Genomic DNA, 19705 nt, shown 5'->3' with positions numbered 1-19705 from the left:
GAAATAACCTGTGACATTTGGAAGTTAAATTGTTTGATCCCACAGTTTGCATCTTTAGCTCATTTGACGAGATGGTGAAATGCTTTTAATGAGCCGGGCTCCCTTTTCAGGTTATGATAACATAATGTTCTCGTTGGACGTGATACTGACATTTTGTCAAATGGTTTAGGTTGTTAACGCATGCGGAATTTGGGGGTGGAAGTGAGCATTCCGTGATCTGGGCATTAAAAAAACACAGTTTAGGACCTACGCCTGCAGCTCTGTTCCAGCGTCCAGGCTCTGTTAGGGGAGGGGTGCTTAGCGACGGGCTATCTCGCCATCCTGTTGCTCGGGTCCGCCTGATTCTCCTGTCCTGCCCTAGCCAGGCCTCAGCTGCGACTTCAGATGAACGAACAGTCCGTCCGTAAAGAACCTCGTTCTTGTTCTTTCTGAAGCCACTGGGAAACACCTGTAAGGTGTCCTGTTGCCCACGATGGTACTGTGTCCACCACTGTGACACTCTTAACAACCTGACCCAGCGTCCTCCCTAGGGGGATTTTGGTCACTTTGAAAAAAAAGGAAGGGCTTCATTTTAGGTGGGAAATGAGTGTGTTTATAATTCGAAGGGGAAAGTAGTATTTTTACTCTAATTCATTGTGTAAATACGAAATTATAAATTTTCTCTGATTATGTTCAGTTTTTGCATTTTATGGCGTTCACTCTGGATTTTCTTTTTACTTTGCCTATGGCAAAGAATAAAAACTGAGCTACCTCTTTGAACCTTTGCCTTAAGCATAACAATTGGGTGGCCGATTCCTTTTGCATTTCTTTTGCATGTTTGCATGCTTAGGTTCTTAAGTCAGTATGGCTCAGTGTCGTTATCTTTTCCTACTAAAGGAAAAAGCGGTATAATTAAAGAATGTATGTTTTCCCATCTGAAAATCCTAGCTGTATTTCTTTTTAAGAGGTTATTTATTTTTTAATGAATTTTTTTTGATGATGTACTTTATGGATTTATTCTCTTTTTATAGGTGGGAGAAAATGAGTTTTCAACAGCATAATCTCTATATTGTCACACTGTGAAGAATCTGGATTTAAGACCAGGGTTCTTAGAGTCAGATATTGGCAACTGCCTTCCTTATCCAGTATTTATTTTTTCATTCATGGAGCAGAGATTTATATTGCGTGCCAAGCACGGTGCTAGCTCCTGGGATATAGTAGCGGAAAAATACAACGACCTTCCTTCACGGAGCTTCCGTGGTGGTAGAACAGAAAGACACTCACCAAGGGAGATGATATGGGTCAGGGGATGATCACAGAGGGTTGCCAGAAGAGATCACATAGGAGTGGAGGCCTGGAAGGTGAGTGAGGAAGAAGGTGACCAGGTCCCGGGTTGCAGTGACTGTTCAAAGGTCCTGAGGCCGTCAGGAACTAGAAGCAGACTCCCGTAATTAAAGTGTGTGGGGGCGGCACCTGGCTGTACAAGGGCAGGAAGGGTCTCGTAAGCCGTTTAACAGTTGAACGTGGGTTTTATTCTCAGAGTGGCGGGAAGCACTGCAGGATTTCAAAGATGGGAGTCACAGAGTTTAAGAAATTCTTGTTGCTGCCTTATGGAGAATGCAGTTGGGAGTTTGGGTGGGAGGTGAGCAGAGGAGGTCGAGGCAGGAATTCCCCTGAGGTGTGGCATGGAGCCACAGTGGTTGTGTGGAAGGAGAAAGATGTGAATGGGTTCAGGATACTTCAGAGGTGGGATTGACAGAATGTGCAGATGCTGGAGGGTTTTGTTTTTTGTTTTAATTATGGTTCTTTTTCATCTTTGGCAGCTCAGTAGCTGTGATTGTTTTTCTTCGGTGAGATTGAATTTTTTTTCCTCCACATTTGTTGGTTGGCTGTGTGTGTGTGATTGGCCTACTTGGAATCTTTGTTTAGTCTTTTCCTTAACTGATTTTTTAGGAGTTCTTTGTACTTGCAATCTGGGACAGATAAAAAATGTTTTGCCCGGTGCTTTCACTTGTGAAGTGTTTGGCCGAGTGTTTCCATGGTGGTTTGTCCAATGCCGTGGTTCGTACTTGGCATCACGTTTGTGTTAGTGTTAGAGACTTCATAAATGCATGTGAACTTGAGAGGACACTTCATGACCCATTCACAATGTACTTCACCATGACACAGCACAGGGATATACGTTCGAAGCTTGTTGAGAGTAAAGAACATATTCGAACAGAGAGCAAACTGCTGGGGCATAGACGGAAGGGGTGAAGGGGGGTGGGAGGTACAGACCTCCAGTTACCGAATGAATGAGCCGCGGGCATGAAGAGGTTGGCACAGGGAATAGTCACTGGTACTGAGTGGTGTCCTGAGCTGATGGATGGGAGCTATACTGGAGTTGAGTGCAACGTCACACATAAAGAAGTTGAATCACTGTGTCATACACCTGAAACTCATGTCACATTGTGTGTCAGCTGTCCTCTGCGTTTTTTTCTTTTCTTTTCTTTTCTTTTTTTAAGATTTTATTTATTTATTTCACAGACAGAGATCACAAGTAGGCAGAGAGGCAGGCAGAGAGAGAGAGGAGGAAGCAGACTCCCCACTGAGCAGAGAGCCCAATGTTGGGCTCGATCCCAGGACCCTGGGATCATGACCCGAGCCGAAGGCAGAGGCTTTAACCCACTGAGCCACCCAGGCGCCCCCGTTTTTTTCTTTTTTAAAAAACTTGTATTTCACCACACAAACTACAGCCTTCGCTGTGCTTTTTCAGATCTTCTGGTTTATTTCACCACGCCTCTTGCTAACCAATTCTACAACTTGGGTGATTTTACACAGTGTTTTTACAGTTCAGCTTTTGTCATTGATGTGGAGTTATCGTGTGCAAGGTTCTAATTTTGTTGCATGAGGTTACAGTAGACAGAATAGAGCTTATTAAGTTGTTGTATAGAGCAAGAATAAATGTCTAAGCGATTGTCTTGTAGGGGGAGGTGTGGGATGGCTCTGGTTTACAGTATGGTTTCCTAGAACTGGACGCGGCCACGCTGTTGATGGCAGGGTCTCGAGATGCACGTTAGAATCAGATGGGTCTGGTGGAAGTAATGTCAGTTGGGGGGCTGGAAGACAGAGAGGTTCTAGTTCTTGCAATTGGATTGCCTCCATGTAGTGCTTGGGTGTGGGATCTCTGTTGGAGGATGTCTCCCAGATCCTTTACTCCTTGGGAAGGGTGCCTGGATGTGTGAGTTCATGGACTCTCTGCTGCCCCCTGGTGGTATTCTACCTTAGTCCATGGCTGTCTCTGAGGCCTTTTTCCAGCTGAACTTTGATGCTAGGACCCATTGGTCCATTAATGGAGAAGAGCAGTTAAACCTCTATGTTGTACGCCTGAAACTAATGTAACTTTGTGTGTCAGCTATCCTCAAATGAAAAATCATTTTTAATTTAAAAATAAAGAAGCTCACTGAAGGGGGGCCCTGGAAGTTTGAGAAATTATCAGATAGTTAGAATCAAGAGGTCATGGGCAATGGTGACCAGAGAGAAGTTGATGCACTGATGGAGACTCACTTTTTAAGAGTTGGTTTAGCTTTGGTTGAGGGGAAATGCTTCATGCATCTTTTTCTGAGCATGGGAATAAAAGTAGAGGAGACCCACACTTGCTTTCTCGGGATCCTTGATTCTGTTGACTTCGAGGGAACCAGATGGGGTCCAGGGCCCGAGCCAGGCAGGGGAGCTTTTGTGGGCCAATATGGCAGGCACGTGGCAGTGTCCTCATGGGAAAGGCTGCCCAGCGGACGTACATGGAAACGCCATCAACCTCGAATGTACTCCCTTGGGATGCTCTATAGTCTGAAAATAGTTTGCACTCCTCTCGCTGTCCACGGAAGTATTAGAAATTTATTTTGGGAAATAGACTTGAACTTGATTTCTCCTATCTGGACCTATGACTTGTTGCTAATTTTGGAACGCAGTGTTACACTCCGGGGTCATGTTCCCTAAATTAGCTTTCCTTTTACCTCAGTGAGTTACATTTATTTCTGTAAGTTTAAGTTTAGAAAAGATTGCATAGACTTTTCTCGCTAAAATGGAAGAGTTTTGAGTTCCGTGGTTTTTCTAACCTCAGGGGACTGTACAAACAAAACAAAACAAAACAAAACAAAAACGTTCTTCCTTACAGGTAAGATTTTTTATTTTGGATTAATCAGGAAACTGTGGTGTGTCCTTTCAGCCTGAGCTGAAACTGAGCAGTCCCCAATTTAAACACTAAAGGTATACTTCAAATTAGTTGAATCTCACTGTTATGCGTTGGTCTTCTAGAGCCCCCACTGATTATTAAAAATGGCCAGGGATGCCTGGGTGGCTCAGTCGGTTAAGCGGCTGTCTTCTGCTCAGGTCATGATACCAGTGTCTTGGGATCGGGTCTCGCATCGGGCTCCTTGCTCATCAGGGAGCCTGCTTCTCTCTCTGCCTCTGCCTGCTTGTGCATTCTCTCTCTCTCTGATAAACAAATAAAATCTTTTAAAAATAAATAAATAAATAAAAATGGCCATACTTCTGAGTCAAATTATCAGTGCACATCTAAGTAAGACTTTCTAAGCCCCCCGGGCGGCAGAAGCATTCTGGGAGAGTAGCAGTTTAGGAACAGAAGTATTAAGCCTTCCAGGACATTTTCATGGTGTGTGAGACAAGGGAACAATATATTTGAAATCTGAACTTAGAAAATCTTGGAAAAATGGTTACTGCCTATGAAATGTATCAAAATCTTATGGTGCCTTTATTCCGGGCATTTATATAGTATTAAAGAGGCACCATCGCCCATTACAGGAGCGCAACTAAAAATGCAGTAAAAATTCCATTCGTAGATATCACAGGGAGGGAAGGAATCCCTTTTTCTTCTAACCATCTCAGGTTCTTTGGCTGGGGCCCCATAAATTAGACTGGCAAAACACAGATTAACTAGAGAAAGGCAAATGAGTTTATGAAAGTGTTACAGGGTGTACACAGGGGAGCACTTAGGGATGAATGACTGGAAAGAACGGTAAGAACCTGGGTGAATATAGCATCTTAACAAAAGAACATTGAATTTTCCGAATAGAGGCAAAACAGGCTCTAAGACTTGGAGCTTATCCAGGGCCGCAAACGTGAGAAGGCAAATGACACGCGGAAAAGGAATGCAGGTTTTGTTACGTGGATTCCTCTGGGCTCAGTCCCCAGTTGTCTTCCAACTCACGTCTGCTGTTCCTGGTGGAGGGGTGGGGGAGACTTTGACAAATTTGTGTCCAGCTTCGGGACAGCTGGGAGAAGAGCAGAGAGCATTCCTTGTCTCTGCTTCCTCTCGATTGCCTTCACCTGAAGATAAACCTTCAGCCAAGGCAGCCGATCCTGGGGCTGCATATCCTGCTGTCCTCCACCCCAAGAACGCGGTCTTTGTGCTTGAAGCGTGTGGGGTCTCTTCCGGCTGGGGATGGAAATGCTCGTAAGGGAGGTGGAGGGTGGAGACTGGAAGCAGGTGCAGGTGGGAGTAGATGGAAGGAAGTACGGCCAGGACGGTGGCAAGCGGGGGGACAGAGCGTCCTTCAAGATCTTGCTCCCATTTTCCTTTTGGAATGATTTTTTTTTTTTTTTTTAAGTAGGCTCCACGCCCAGCACAGAGCCCAACTCAGGGCTTGAACTCTCGACCCTGAGGTTAAGACTTGAGCTGACTGAGATCAGGAGTCTGACGTGTAACCGACTGAGCCACTCAGCGCCCCTCAGATCATTTGTTAATACAAAATAGTAATAGGAGGAACATACTCAGCTGTGCTTCTCGGACATTTGACAAACGCTTTCCATCTGGCTGGTCACATCCCCTTAAGTTCCAAGAAATCTGTTTTCTCTTGTGCCCTCGTGAACTTCTATTACTCACATATGGAACTTCCTAGCTTCCGTGTTTGATGTTTTTACCTTTTTTTCCAGTTCTCTAGCTTTGTCTTTTTTTACTGAGACATTTTATTCTAACTTACTATATAGCGAATTTTTTGTATTTACCGTGAATTCACAAAGAGCTTTCTTTTTAAAATTCTCTGAATGCCTTTTTATGTGTGTGCCATTTTGCTCATTGCACCCATTTGAGGATATGAACCTTAGTTTTTCTGAACATCGTACTTCCCTACTTGGTCTGTGTCTTCTGTGTTCTGTTTTATTTTAATCTCCGGCTTTCATATTTATCAGAGTTTGTTCAGACGTCTGCTAATTTTTATTTGTCCGTTCATATTTTAAAGGAAGCACTAAAAATGCTGTCTGGAAGCACTTTTCATGAATCTTGTTTGTTTGGATTTCAGCACAAGACTGTCTGTGTTCTTAACAAAAACGTCTGGGGTTCAGAAAACATGGGTTGGTTCACCTGCCTGGAAGTTTTCATCCCTGCAGCCAGTACTGTGGGAGCCAATGAGATAAAGGGTTAGGGCAGGGCTGACTTACTAACATCTGTTTGCATCTGTTTTACTTAGTCCCTGTTCAGTGCGATGCCCCTGCTTTCTTTTTCTTTTTAAAAGATTTATTTATTTTAGAGAGGAGTAGATGGAGAGTGAGAGAGAGAGAGAGAATCCCAAGCAGACTCCGCACCGAGCAAGGAGCACAACGTGGGACCTGATCCCAGGACCCTGAGATCATGACCTGGGCTGAAATCAAGAGCCAGGGGCCCCATGATGCTGCTGCTTTCTGGTGCCCCCTACCCTGGCGACCGTTCATCCCCCTTTCCACAGAAGGCGGGTCCAGGCTTCTCAGCTAGGGGCAAGGGCGGGGGGTGGTTTGGCTGCATACAGTGAGAAGCTGGAGGGAACTTCTTAAATGGTCTTTCAAACAGCCCTTATTTTTAGCTCCACCTTCACCCCCTCTTGCAAGGTCCCTGTGCCACCAGCTTCTTCGTCCTTTTGAGGCTTCTCACCCTTCCTTGTTCCAGGCTGAGGTCCTGCTCCCTGGGTCTGCCGACACTTAGTCCACCTGCTCCCCGGCCTCCTCCTCCTCCTCGCCTCTTCTGTTTCCTCTTTTTCAGAAATCCCTGCACGCTCCTCTCGGGGGAGCTTGAAGAGGCAGTGGAAACTAACACATATGTTCAGTTAGACACCTTTTTTCAGTCTGCTTCATCTTTTGATCGGCTGCGTGTACTTTTCTGCCCCTCCCCCACCACGCAAAAAAACCCCAAGACGATACGGCTGCTGGGTGGCATGAGCTTGGGGTTTGAAAAAACCTGTCCCTTGCCTTTAAACACATTAAACAGATAACACCTTACACATTTGCCCATTTCTTGTCCTCTTATGAGCCCCACTTAACCCTTTGTTCTCTCCCCCTTCCTCCTGGGGCATCAGCCTGCACCTTCTTTAAACACACTGTCTTTTTCTCCGCTAGGTCTGGTTCCTTCTTTAAGGTTGCAACTTGCCTTGACGTCTTTCGTGGACCCCCTCCCTGGCCTCTTCTAACGTACTTTATTTTCTCAAGTTCATGGTCGGGCAAACTTCCTGTTTGTCGCACCTGCCAAAGTTCTCCCTCGCGGTGGATTATTTCCTCATGTGACTGGTAATTTTCAATTCTTGTTCATCCTTGGCTGAGATGACTTCTTCCACGGGAGTGCTGTGAACTCTTGCTGAAAGGTCCCTAAGTGCTGTTTTGTAGTTACTTCTCTTTTGTATTTGCATTAATTTGTTGGCTTGGAACCCACACCACACGGGTCCTATGAGTTTGAAGTTTGCATTATTATGTACTGATCTCACATGCCCAACTTTTCCAGTCCTAGAGGGATTCTGGTTTAATTCAAGGTTTTAGTTCCAGTTGCCTGTCTGGATCTAGGCTCAGGCCATGTCCTCTGCCCTTGAATCTTAAAACCCCAGCCCCTGGCCACTAGGATCTACAGCTGGTATCCTTCCGGGCTCAGTGTGTTGGCTTCTTATGTTTCCCATTCTGGCTTTTAGTACATGGGAAATCCCCTTTCTGTACTTGGCAACTCATTTTTGTATTAAAATTCCCACAATTATATTTATGTAGGTTTTTATATGCTTGATGTACAAAGAGGTACACATCACTGGGTCCATCTCTGCATTCTTTTTTTTTAAATTATTATTTATTTGAGAGAGAGAGAACATGTATGTGCACATGCGTGCACATGAGCAGGGGGAGGGGCAGCGGGAGGGGCAGGCTCCCCTCCCCACAGGGAGCCTGATGCAGGGTTTGATCCCAGGACCCTGAGATCATGACCTGAGCCAAAGGCAGAGGGTTAACCTACTGAATCCCCTGGGCGCCCCTCTTTGCACTCTTTTTTATTCACATGTTCAGCAAACATCTATTAAGTACATAGTGTGTGTTAGGCTCAAAAGAGTCAGAGGCAAATGAAACTGGGCTTCTTGAAGGCGGTAATCCTACAAGGATGAACGTAGGGGGTATGAAGGGCCTTCTAGGCAGAAAGCACAATTGGGGAGGTTTACGATGAATGTTTGTGAGGAAAACTCCAACCCACTGGAGCAGGAGTATAGCCCAGGTCCACTGTTTGCAGGGCAAGGCCTTAAGGTAGAGAAATCCCGGAGGCGGAAAGTAAAGCAGAAGCAAATGGGGAGCCTTTCCCAGGCCTCGTGGAGCGGGTGAGATCACCACTGTGCACATCAGCTGGAGGCGAGAACCAGTGGACCCTGCAAACACTGATGATGCCCCAGCATTCCGGGGTGCTGCTACAGTGAGTCTGGGTTCGAGGACAACAGCTTGGCCAGGTGAATATTAAAATGTCCTGCTGGTTTCAGACGTAGGTGGTTATGAATCAGTAAAGTAGAAATAGATCATCTTCAGAGTTTTGGTAGTTGGGTTCTAAGAAAAACACCAGGGGAAAGCCGTAGTGATTACTCATCATTAGAGGTCTGCAAGGTTTTTCTTGTAATGACAAGAGGGCAGAGTTTCCCAACGGTCTTTCACGTTTGGCTGTAGATACCTGGGTAGATGAGCATTGAAAATCTAGACGATGGAACAGTTTTAATTCTGATGGTTTGTTGTTGTTTTCTCTCTGGAATGATTGGAAGTATCTGAGACAGAAATTTCTTGATGCGCTTGGGTTCCAGGATTTGAGCTTTATCTTTGTAAATGGTCTGCCTCATCTCCTGGGACCATTATGTTTTGGAAATCTGAAGGACTTGGGGAGTTAGTTACGCACAGGAGGCAAAGGTTCCAATTACTTGGAGAAATCTGCAAGCCCACTTCTTATTTTGAAAGAAAGGTAACGTAGGAAGCGTCTGTGTTTAATCTTACAGTGCAGCATCCATGTTTAAAAACATAGATTATGCTTGAATAAACACAAGCAGTATGTGTTTATTAGGGAAATTAAAACACTGAAAAAATTTAAGCAATTCACTTATGATTTCATTGCCCAAAGGCAACAGAAGTTGATATGTGCCTTCAGCCGCCTTTCCTCTGAATAGTTTTGATACATGTATGTTTACAAAAATGGTATTCTTGTCTTTTGTAGCCTGTTGAGAGACAAAAGTATACATATGTATCACAACAGCTATAGAAATCTAGTCCTGTCTTAATGGAGGCTTAGTATTCTGTTGTATGATACTGTATTTAATTCTCCCTGTGTAACTTTTGGGTGGTTTCTAATTCTTGTCATAATAAATGGTACATTGAATTTTCTGGCTACGGAAGGTTTATAATCTGCCCCAGAATGACTCAAAGGGAAGCTCAGGGTATGGGCAGAGGGATTAGCTGGTCTTGTTGGTAGTGTAGGACTCTCCTTGAAATGGATGACATGGTTCTAACCATCCAGGAAGGAACAGAGCCATGATACATAGCATGAAATTGACATGGCCGGTTTCCTATTATTATTTCCTACATACTGCTTTCATCAGCCAGGACTCTTCTCTTTCCCTCTGGAACAGAGTGGGGCTATGAGCACTGCATGGGTCATTTTAGGGAGGGGCCACGTAAAGGGAGTTGTTCAGTTGGTTAAGTTATAGGGCAGCTGCTGAGAAAGAATAGGTGTCAGATACTGTGAAATCTAAGTGTCGGACATGGTGAAATAGACAAGGAGTGGAGGGGGGCAGGAGGATGGCACCAACTGAGGGGGACAGCCCCGTCTTTCTCCCATCTCTGCAAAATCAGGCAATGTAGACCTTGTTCGGGGAGCCACTGCTTAAGGGACAATTTTGTTTGGTACTCAGAGTTTGACTCTGGAATTGTGAACGCTGCATGTAATAGCTATTTAAAAGGACCATCTAAAGGTTAAGGCATCACGAACAATCTAAAATTCTTCCACTGCAGATTGAAGTTAATGTGCAGGTGTTTCAGCTGAAGCTGTGCGCTTCTTCTTCTAGCCATTCCTTTCTCTTCAGATAAATACAGTTTTAGGAATTCTGCCTATTTAGGTTTACTCTTTGCGTGTTAAGTAACAACAATAACAACAAAAATCTAAAGCTATTGAGATTGGAGGAAAGCATTCCAGAGTTCCCCAGATTGAGTTAGAGGAGAATTGGACTCCTGTCTCCTAAGTATTGGAGTGGACTGCATTGCCCTAGAAGGTCCGATAGTCACTGCTGCCTTTTATGGAAGGTTCTGGGAATGCAAAGACCTTTTTCTGTACTTAATCCTTTTACTGAAAGGTAGTTCGTGTATTTCAAGACAATAATGTCAGTTTCTGATTCCTGTTGCTCATTAACAAAGCACCCACAGGTAGTTTCGTGTTAGAGGTCTGAGCTCCTCCACACTCACCCAATTCTGATCTTGACTGAGTTGATTATTTCAGCTGGGAGAGCAGACTTCACATATAAAGCCCATGTTACTTCTCTTGTTTTTAAAGATTTGATACAAGAAGCAGAATGTTTAACTCAGTGTGTGCTTCTTTTTTATTTATTTATTTATTTATTTATTTGAGAGAGAGAGAATGAGAGAGAGAGAGAGAGGTCAGTGGGAGAAGCAGACTCCCTGCCGTGCAGGGAGCCTGATGTGGGACTCGATCCTGGGACTCCAGGATCATGACCTGAGCCGAAGGCAGTTGCTTAACCAACTGAACCACCCAGGTGCCCCCAGTGTGTGCTTCTAAGATTAATTGTGCAGCACACTACTTTCTACTCTGATTTACCGCTATCAGCAGGTAGAAAATTTGGAACTTTGCTGTAGTTTCTGGAACTTTGCTGTAGTTTCTCCATTGAACTGGCAGCTAAATTCATTCAGTCTTGGGTCCACTGTGCCTTAAAAAAATTGTAAAAATTCAATTTTTAATTTCATGGCACTTATTTGAAAAGTTCCTTGACTCTTCAAAGAATAAATAATATTCAGTATAAAAATTTCTTCCATTTTTATGTCTTGCTTTATGTTACCCAAAGCACTGTCAGTTGTGCATAAATTCCTTAAACTAATGCAAGAAGCAGACGGAATAAATTCTTCCATTCTAGGAGACTGAGGCAGTGGGATTGGAGTAAAGTACTGAGCAGTTATTAGAACTCAAATGTTCTGAGCAGTTGCTTCATGGGTACACTACGCATTTTCTGGCATTTGAATTCTTGGAAACTTGAGTTCATGTTTAATTGATATGGTAGCTTTGTGTTAACACAACGTCTTATTTCTAGACAACGCCAGACAATAAGATAATATAGTAGATTCTTTTGGAGTAGGGAGAAACACGTATTCATAAAATATTTAATTATTTTGTTTGGTTAATATTTTGTTTTCATTACCAGGATAATTGCTTTAACCTGTTTTTCTGGTTCTAGAGAGCTGGCTTTGATAATTAGCTATAAATAGTTCATAGTGTGTTGTGGCATATTGTCTGATGGGTTTTATGATATTAAAGCTTAAAATACCTGTTCTAAGAATTGGAGCCAAATTGTTTTAGCACATTTATTTTTCACTCAGTTGGGGTCTCTTAGAAAAAACCCCTGCTGGGGTTGGAATGTATAAGGCATATGTGTTGTTGTTCTTGCCCTTAATCCTATAGGACTCTGTAGCTATTTTTTGGTTTTTGGTTTTGGGGTTTTTTTTTGTGTTTTTGTTTTGTTTTGTTTTAAAGGACGCTTAGATTGCCCTTCACTCATGTGGACATCGGTGAGGTCGTTGAATATTTGCAGTGGGTGGCCCTGGAAAGCATGGTGGGTTTGTCTCTCTCTGGGGCTAACTCTGCTATGCTGGAGAGTTTAGACACTGCACAGTCTCACTGGACTTCACCTTACTTATGGTTGAGACTTGTGAATAAACGAGCCCTCCAGCTCCTTTTCCATTGCTCATGTTCTGGTATTGGGGAATATCAAGATTTTATTCTCTTACGACTTCCGAGTTCTGAGTACCAAGTCTGAGGACTTGAGCTATGCATGGTTTCTGAACATTGTCCGGTAGTGGATTTAGGATGGCTTTTCAGGCCGGAGGTGCTAGTGGTAGTTTTTTGAGCTCAGCCTAACCTACAGTCTTCTGGGTCTAGATGTGGAAACACTTCTCAGAAATGCTGCAGTGTCTTTGATTCTGTTCTGAAGCGAGTGTGTGGGACCCGGAGGAAGTGATTCTCCCGCCTCTCCTCCCACGGCCGGGCCTGGGGTCTTAGTTAAGTCCTGTCCATGAGCCATGGCCTTTGACGTTCTGAGTACCTGCCAAGCACTTACTTCCAGAGAAGTGACCTTTTTCCCTTTTACACGACTTCGGCATCATCTGCACGAAAACAGCATCTATACCTTTATTTTCAAGCTGCAAAGCTTGCTTGAAAAACAAAGGTTTGCTTTCTCGTGAAATCTGGAAGGCTCTTTGAACTCGTGTGGCGAAACGATAGGGCTTTTGGAAGGGGCAGCTTCAGTCCGTATTCACGAGACGTCACCGCGGGCCTAGTCGGGTGTCAGGAAGAAAGCAGGGTGTTACCAGAAGAACAAGACAGATTTCTTGGAGTAATGAAAGCTTTCATTCCTTCTCCCTGATGGGAGCCTCCTGGAAGGAGCAGCCAGCAGGAAGCTGGGTAAGACTGTACTTGATCCTGTTTTCCAGAGGAAACTGAGGCTCGGCAGGGTTCGAGGGCTCCATCAAGGAGGGAGGTGGCCAAGTTCGGTCTCAGCTGCTGGTTCCCCGTCTCACACGGCTGACATGCATCGTAGCGCTGGGCACACAAGCCAGTTCCCGGGCATCATCGCAGACACTGGTGGTGTTGGGATGCAGGGAGGGGACAGGGCTGGGAACCATCTGCAGAACTGAGGGAGGACATGGTACTTTTTGGAGAGGAGATGGAGTGTGCCAACGTGGCTCTTAGGGAGCCGACCCTCTGTTGGCCTAGTTATTGGTGGGAGCCACTGGCCTGTCTCACTGTGTCTTCAGAGTAATTCTCGCTGTCAGCAACTGCCTGCTGGACGAGTTCTGTATGGTTAGCGTTCCTTCATCTGTGTGTGTGTGTGTGTGTGTGTGTGTGTGTGTGTGTGTGTCTGAGTGACATAGAGAGAGAGAGTGAGTCTGATGAGAGTCCCATATCATCTCTGACCATGTGCTGTTTTCCAATTGTGAAGATGGTGAGGTCTTAAGAGGAGATTATCTGACGGTTTGCTCAGCAGAGAGAAGTGAAATAACACGTTGGCATTGGTCTGGTCTCTGTGGTCCTGAGGGGTTTCCCCTCCTGGCAGACTTAGACTTCCCACATTGGCCAGGGCAAGTGAGGAACCCACCTGAGAAGCCCGTTCTTTCCCTTGGGCCTGAACATCCCACCAGGAGTCTCTCTTTCGAGCTCTCATAGCCACTTTGAGGTGGGCAGGGTTCCCTGGGCTGATCCACTGAGGAGTGTTTGGGGCAAGACTCAGGGTGTGATGCCAGGAGATCTCCTCTCCCGCAGGACCATCTGGCTGGACTTCCATTTGACTCGTGTCCTCTGGCCACCAGGTGGTCCTAGCGATGACCCAAGCTCCTCTAGGGTGCCTGTCAAATGGCCAGAGTCCACTCCAGTTTCATATTTCTGAAGAACGCCCACCTTATCATGTTCCTTGACCATCCAGATTGTTCTGAAGCAGTTTTCAGTATCAGTGGCATTTCCAGTAGACTTTGTGTTCTCTTCCACCATCTACATGTTGACAGATGTAAGGGACATTTCTTGAGATATGAGCAGATGTTGAGTGAACCCCTGCATTGTGAGTTATGCGGGTGCTCAAGACCATAGTCCTTCCACCATCGCTCATGGTCTCCTGAGGGGGATGGGTGCAGACAGACATGTTACAGAAAGCACTGGAACAGCAGTGTACACAGAAGGAAGAACACCCAACCTTTTTGCAAAGTCTGGGTTAGCTTGAGCTTTATTGCCATTTCATTGGTGGTTATTTGATGGGGAAATTGGGAGTAGACAATCTGTCCATCTTCATTCCACAATCAGATTTGGGGTTCGGTAGAGCGGAGCCTGGGTCTCATTTGTGCCAATACCTCCCGTGTGCTCCATCAGGAGCTGACAGGAGTCACTGGGGAGGTCACCAGGAGGACAGACTCAGTGACATCGATTTGAGAAATCCTGCTACCCAATTTTCCTCCTGGAGGATTTTCTAGAGCTTCTAATATACTAATACATGCTGCCCTCTCTAGAAGATACTGTAGTATACAGTTCCTCAGACTTAATTCGGATTTTTTATTTTTTGAAAAGAGCATTTTATCAGATGATTATTCTACAAAGCATACGTGGGAAATACTGCCAATACCAATTTCTAGCCATGAAGCCTACGGATCTGTGCAGGTGTTTTTGTAGTTAATACAACATTCACCTTGTGAGGGAAAGAAGTTAAGCTCACTCTTAGGGTGTTTTCACAGTGAGAGTAGACAGTAGCTCTTGGATAGGATAGAAAAATTGAGAAAGGAGAAAAGGGATGCGGGATCATCAAACTCCTCTCAGTGCTGGATTTCGGTATGGTTTTTAAAGCACTGACAACAGCCCTGTGAGGGGGTATTTGACTCTGTTCCTTTCACAGGTGAGAAAGCTACAGCTCACCCTGGGGTTACCCCTGGGAGATCTTGAGTCAGATTATGATCTGGCTTCTGCTGATGACAAATTTCACTAACCATGGTGATCTGTAGAACTGGGTCTTTATTCTTAAGTTTTCTTGTTTTAAATTATAAGTGTTGCAAAAGTTGTACATGTTTATTAAAGAAAAACAGGTGGGACAAGAGTAGAAAATGCCCCGCATGGAGGAAAAAGGGATTCATTGGTATTTTTGCATGTTGTTAGACCAGATGGTCCTGAGGCTCAACGTTCTGTGATTCTCTCCTATATCTGTTAAGTTGCTGTGTTTTATGTATACGTGAAAACATTTCTCCACCGGCTAGAATGATAGATGAGGCAGATTTGCTGCCTGATTTCAGGTTATCTCAGTGAGAAAGTGAGGGCGGAGGGGGCCCCTGAGCCATCCGAAGTCCTGTTGCGTTATTGCTTAGGCAACACGCCTTTGGAGACGCTGTGTTACGGTCGTGCGGGGTGTCCTCTGCTGCTCCTTCGGGGAAGGCGAGCCGGGGAGCCCGCAGTCCCTCGGGCCAGCGGGGGCGGGACAGACGTGGCCTCCGCAGGGGCCGGGTCTGCGTCCTCCCGACGCGCACGCTCTGGGCCATGCGCCCTGCGGGGACCTGCACGCAGCCCCCTCCTGATTGTGTCTCTTGCCTCCGCAGAAGGAAGACGGCCGGGGCGCCATGAGGTGAGCGCGCCGGCACCGAGAGCCCCCGAGAGCGGTGTGCGGGCTGCGGGAGCGAAAGCGGCCCCGCACGTCTGGCCACGCACGTCCCCGGCATGAGGCCGGGCAGCATGGGCGCGCCGCCGCGGGACCGCTGACCCCCGCCCGCCGGGACCATGAAGGAGGTGGCGTACTGGTCCCCCAAGAAGGTGGCAGACTGGCTGCTGGAGCACGCCATGCCCGAGTACTGTGAGCCCCTGGAGCACTTCACGGGCCGGGACCTGATCGGCCTGACCCGGGAGGACTTCACGCGGCCGCCCCTGTGCCGCGTGTCGGCTGACAGCGGGCAGCGGCTCCTGGACATGATTGAGACCCTGAAGGTGGAGCAGCACATGGAGGCGCACAAGAACGGCCACGCCAACGGGCACCTGGGCGCAGGTGCGGCCGGCCCCGGCCCTGGCCTCCAGGCCAAGCCCAACGGGGTGCCCAACGGCTATAGGAAGGAGATGATCAAGATCCCCATGCCAGAGCCCGAGCGCTCCCAGTACCCCATGGAGTGGGGCAAGACATGCCTGGCCTTCCTGTACGCGCTGGCCTGCTTCGTCCTCACCACGGTGATGATCTCGGTCGTCCATGAGCGAGTGCCTCCCAAGGAGGTGCAGCCCCCGCTGCCGGACACGTTCTTCGACCATTTTAACCGGGTGCAGTGGGCCTTTTCTATCTGTGAAATTAATGGCATGATCCTCGTAGGACTCTGGCTAATTCAGTGGCTGCTCTTAAAATACAAGTAAGTAAAGCGACAGCTGTGGGACTCCGGGGCTGTGGGGGGCGGGGGGGGGTCCGCCTTGCAGACGTCTGGTAGTCATTGTTTGGAAGTGAACGTTTTCAAGTAGTAGGAATCAAAGCATACTAGCTCCTTTTTAAATTCTGATTTTATTATTTTAAACCGTGTGCCCTGTTGAACCAGCGAGAGCTCTGGCAGTTGTAAGAAAATGCTGTGTTTACTGCCTGTTTGGTACAGGATTCCTACAGAGCCGTGAATGGGGTTGTGGAGATGATGTTCTTCCGTTTTCACGGGGAGGAAAACCCTCATGGAGCACAGGCTATTGAATCACAGATAAAGTACCCAAACTCGGGGTCATTAACCCGCCAAATAAATTGTGGACAGTCAAGTCAGCCTGCTGGCCGTGTGGCTGTCCCCGCGCAGGCTCAGACAGTGGGCCCCTCAGCAGGCCGTATTTAAAGCTGTTTCACACACACAACAAGCAACAGCGGTTCCAGAGTGCCGGGGGTCGTGGGGAGAAGACGTCCTCAAGAAACGACTTTGTTTAGGCCCATGGAGTGCGGGCAAACCTGCATGGCTTTCCGCCTTCTAGAATGTGCACCACTTAAAAGAACATGTGGCTGTTGCATTGCGGTTTCTTAGGATTTTAAACGGGCACATTTTAGTTTCAGGGGGATCTACTTTTTTTTTTTTTTTTATTATAACTGATTACTTTAACCTTTATTTTTTAATTAAACACATTAGTCCGATAGTTCCAGGATACAAAATTAACCAGTTCTGAAGTGGTTAATGATAACAGCACACAGATCAATGCTTCCTCCGGGGAACGGTCCCCTCCCTGACGCCTCTTTCACAAGCCGCATGGCTCTGTCCAAGGACAGTGGGACATGCTCCACGTTCTGCTTGTTCTTAAAACCAACCTGGTTGTCAAGCAGGGGCTGTAGCATGGCACTTGCTGAGCCTCCAGCCTTGAACGAGTCTCTCTGGTAGGACCCCTACCAGGCCAAAGCTATGTCCCAAGCTCTGAACTCCACGCAGACCCCCTCTGGCAAGCTCTGTGTTGGGTTGTTTGTGGCCGACTAACCGCCAACATTGTTCTCCTCCTCGGTGTCTGCTTTTCCCCGTTAGTGGACCGTCTCTGTGGCTTCCGTGCATGGGAGCTGGGAACGGTGTGTTGAGAAACTGCGCTTGTGTCCAGTGACTGTGTTTCACGACCCACAGTACAGTCGAATGTTACGGAAATCCTCTTAAATCAAGAAAACAAACTGCAGACTGAGAGTCTGCACCAAACTTTATCCAAGAAACGAAGAGTTTTTCCCTGGAATGTGTTTACACCTTGAAAATTCAATATCCACAAGTGGAAATGAGCACAGCACCTGACTGGGCACTGGGAAGGGGCTGTCAGCCTTTATAAAGGAAGTTGTTTAAGTGGATGCTATTTATTTTGGGGTTGTCTTGTCTTGGCAGTGCCACGGTAAAGCTAAGTTTAAAATAGAAATGGTGGTCTGGGCTGTGTTGATTGGGGAGAAGACTTTTTGGTGGTTTGCTCACTTAGTTTTAACAGGCTAACTAGGTAGGATAGCGTTGAAATGTGAGGTGCTCAAAATTTACTAAATTACATTCTTTCAGCCGCCAAACTTCAGATCTGCTTTTGATTTCAAACTTTTTTTTCTCCCCCTAAAAGCCCTTTAGAAAAAAATGCCAGTATGTTTTGCTTTACAAAGGCAGGGTCAATTCAAATTATGTTTCCTGGGTTTTTCCCTGATTTTTGTTGTTTTGTGTATTACGAGTTTGTTTTCTCTTTTTTTCATAAAAATTTGCATGCGCAAGCAAATCATTTACTGCCCTAGAATAAAACATTATCTGTCAGTCATACTGTGTGCAAATTCATATAGGTCACAGAACTGTGACTTTTATCTTATTTTCTTTTTTTAGAACTGTGACTTTTAAATAACGGCTTGTTCTAGGAAGTGTCCTCACAATAGGGCTTGCTTCTTTTTTTTTTTTTTTTTTTAAGATTTATTTATTTATTTGACAGAGAGAGAGAGAGAGATCACAAGTAGGCAGAGCAGCAGGCAGAGGGGGAGGCAGGCTCCCCGCTGAGCAGAGAGCCCGATTGGGGGCTCGATCCCAGAACCCTGAGATCATGACCTGAGCTGAAGGCAGAGGCTTAACCCACTGGGCCCCCCAGGTGCCCCAGGCTTGCTTCTTTTAAGCAGATTACTCTTTATGTTTCTCTCAGCTGGGACTTCTCCTCAGACCAGTAGTGATTTCACATTTTACTGGTATTAACGGCCAGTGCCATAGTCATTTGGGTATTGAAATGACGCAGCCATGTTAAGCTGTGAATCCATTGGTTCACACCTTGGGCAGAATCAGGCCAGTGCGCGGCTGCAGGGCCGCCTGGGTCCAGCCCCCGTCAGGCCCCAGCATGCCAGTGGTGTGGGCCAGGCTCTAAGTCCCCAGAGCTTGTTTTTTCTCACAGATAAAATAAGGGCCTCCTAGTCTAGATGATACCTGTTATTCTGTACAACTACGTTTTGTTTCAAACATGATCGAATGGACCAGTTACGTTAAAAAGTACTAGCCGAGGAGCAGTTTTGTCCAGAAGACATCCAACTCAAGATTCTTTGAAGTCTTCTCTCGAGTTTCCCCGTTGGCAGGAGACGGACGCAGGAAGGGGAAGCCAGCGGTCATGATCATCCAGCCCTGTCCGCCTGCTGGGGCACATCCCTGGCTCCCTGGCTCCTTCCTGGGGAGGCCCCTCCTCAGCGAATGTGACACCCCAGAGATGTAAGGGGGGAGGAGAGATCGAGATTGACAACCAAGCAGTCCGTGTAAATGAGCTTCTTTCCCTGGCTCTCATCAAGAAGATGAGGATGCTTCGTAGGGTCAGACCGCTCGTTTCCAGTCATTTGGCTCTCGGCACTTCTGGGTGTGGGATATTCTCTTGAACAGAGCTGATGTCTCACTCTGTGCTTGCCTGCCGAGTCCTGCCATCTCTCCCCCCGCCTCCCCCGCCTCCCCCAGAGGTTTGCGCCTCGGGAGCACAGCTCGCTCGCTCCCAGGAGTTAAGCTTGTTTGGTGGTAATTCCCCAAGGGCATTTGACTTTGACTCTAAGAGTCTCCGACCCTCAAAGGAATCAGTCTAGTCCTTCCTGCTTCTGCATCGTTCGCTTCTTAGAGAATTGGAGGCTGAAGCCGTAGAGGATAATTTATTGAGCAATGCGATCACTAAAATTTGGGCCAGTAACAAGCCCTTCAGCCAGTTGCATGAGGTGCTGGAAAACCTTGATGCCGAATTTGCCCTTGAGACACATTCTGCCCTTCGCTGTATACGGGTGTCCTTTAC

General features: G+C 46.5%; 1 protein-coding gene across 3 annotated transcripts in view; it reads left to right on the top strand.

Annotated features, from left to right (window-relative positions):
* SGMS1 (sphingomyelin synthase 1) overlaps positions 1–19705 on the top strand; it is a 65481-nt gene that overhangs the window by 10838 nt on the left and 34938 nt on the right. For all 3 annotated transcript variants that reach the window (XM_080822687.1, XM_080822686.1, XM_080822685.1), the window contains exon 2: positions 15568–16356. In XM_080822687.1, the coding sequence (XP_080678813.1) occupies positions 15746–16356 (611 nt within the window). In that variant the 5' untranslated portion in view covers positions 15568–15745. The remainder of the gene's footprint in view (positions 1–15567; positions 16357–19705) is intronic.

Source organism: Martes martes (genome assembly GCF_963455335.1).
Source record: "Martes martes genome assembly, chromosome: 14".
NCBI classification, from domain to species: domain Eukaryota; kingdom Metazoa; phylum Chordata; class Mammalia; order Carnivora; family Mustelidae; genus Martes; species Martes martes.
This window is presented reverse-complemented; position numbering and strand designations above follow the sequence as displayed.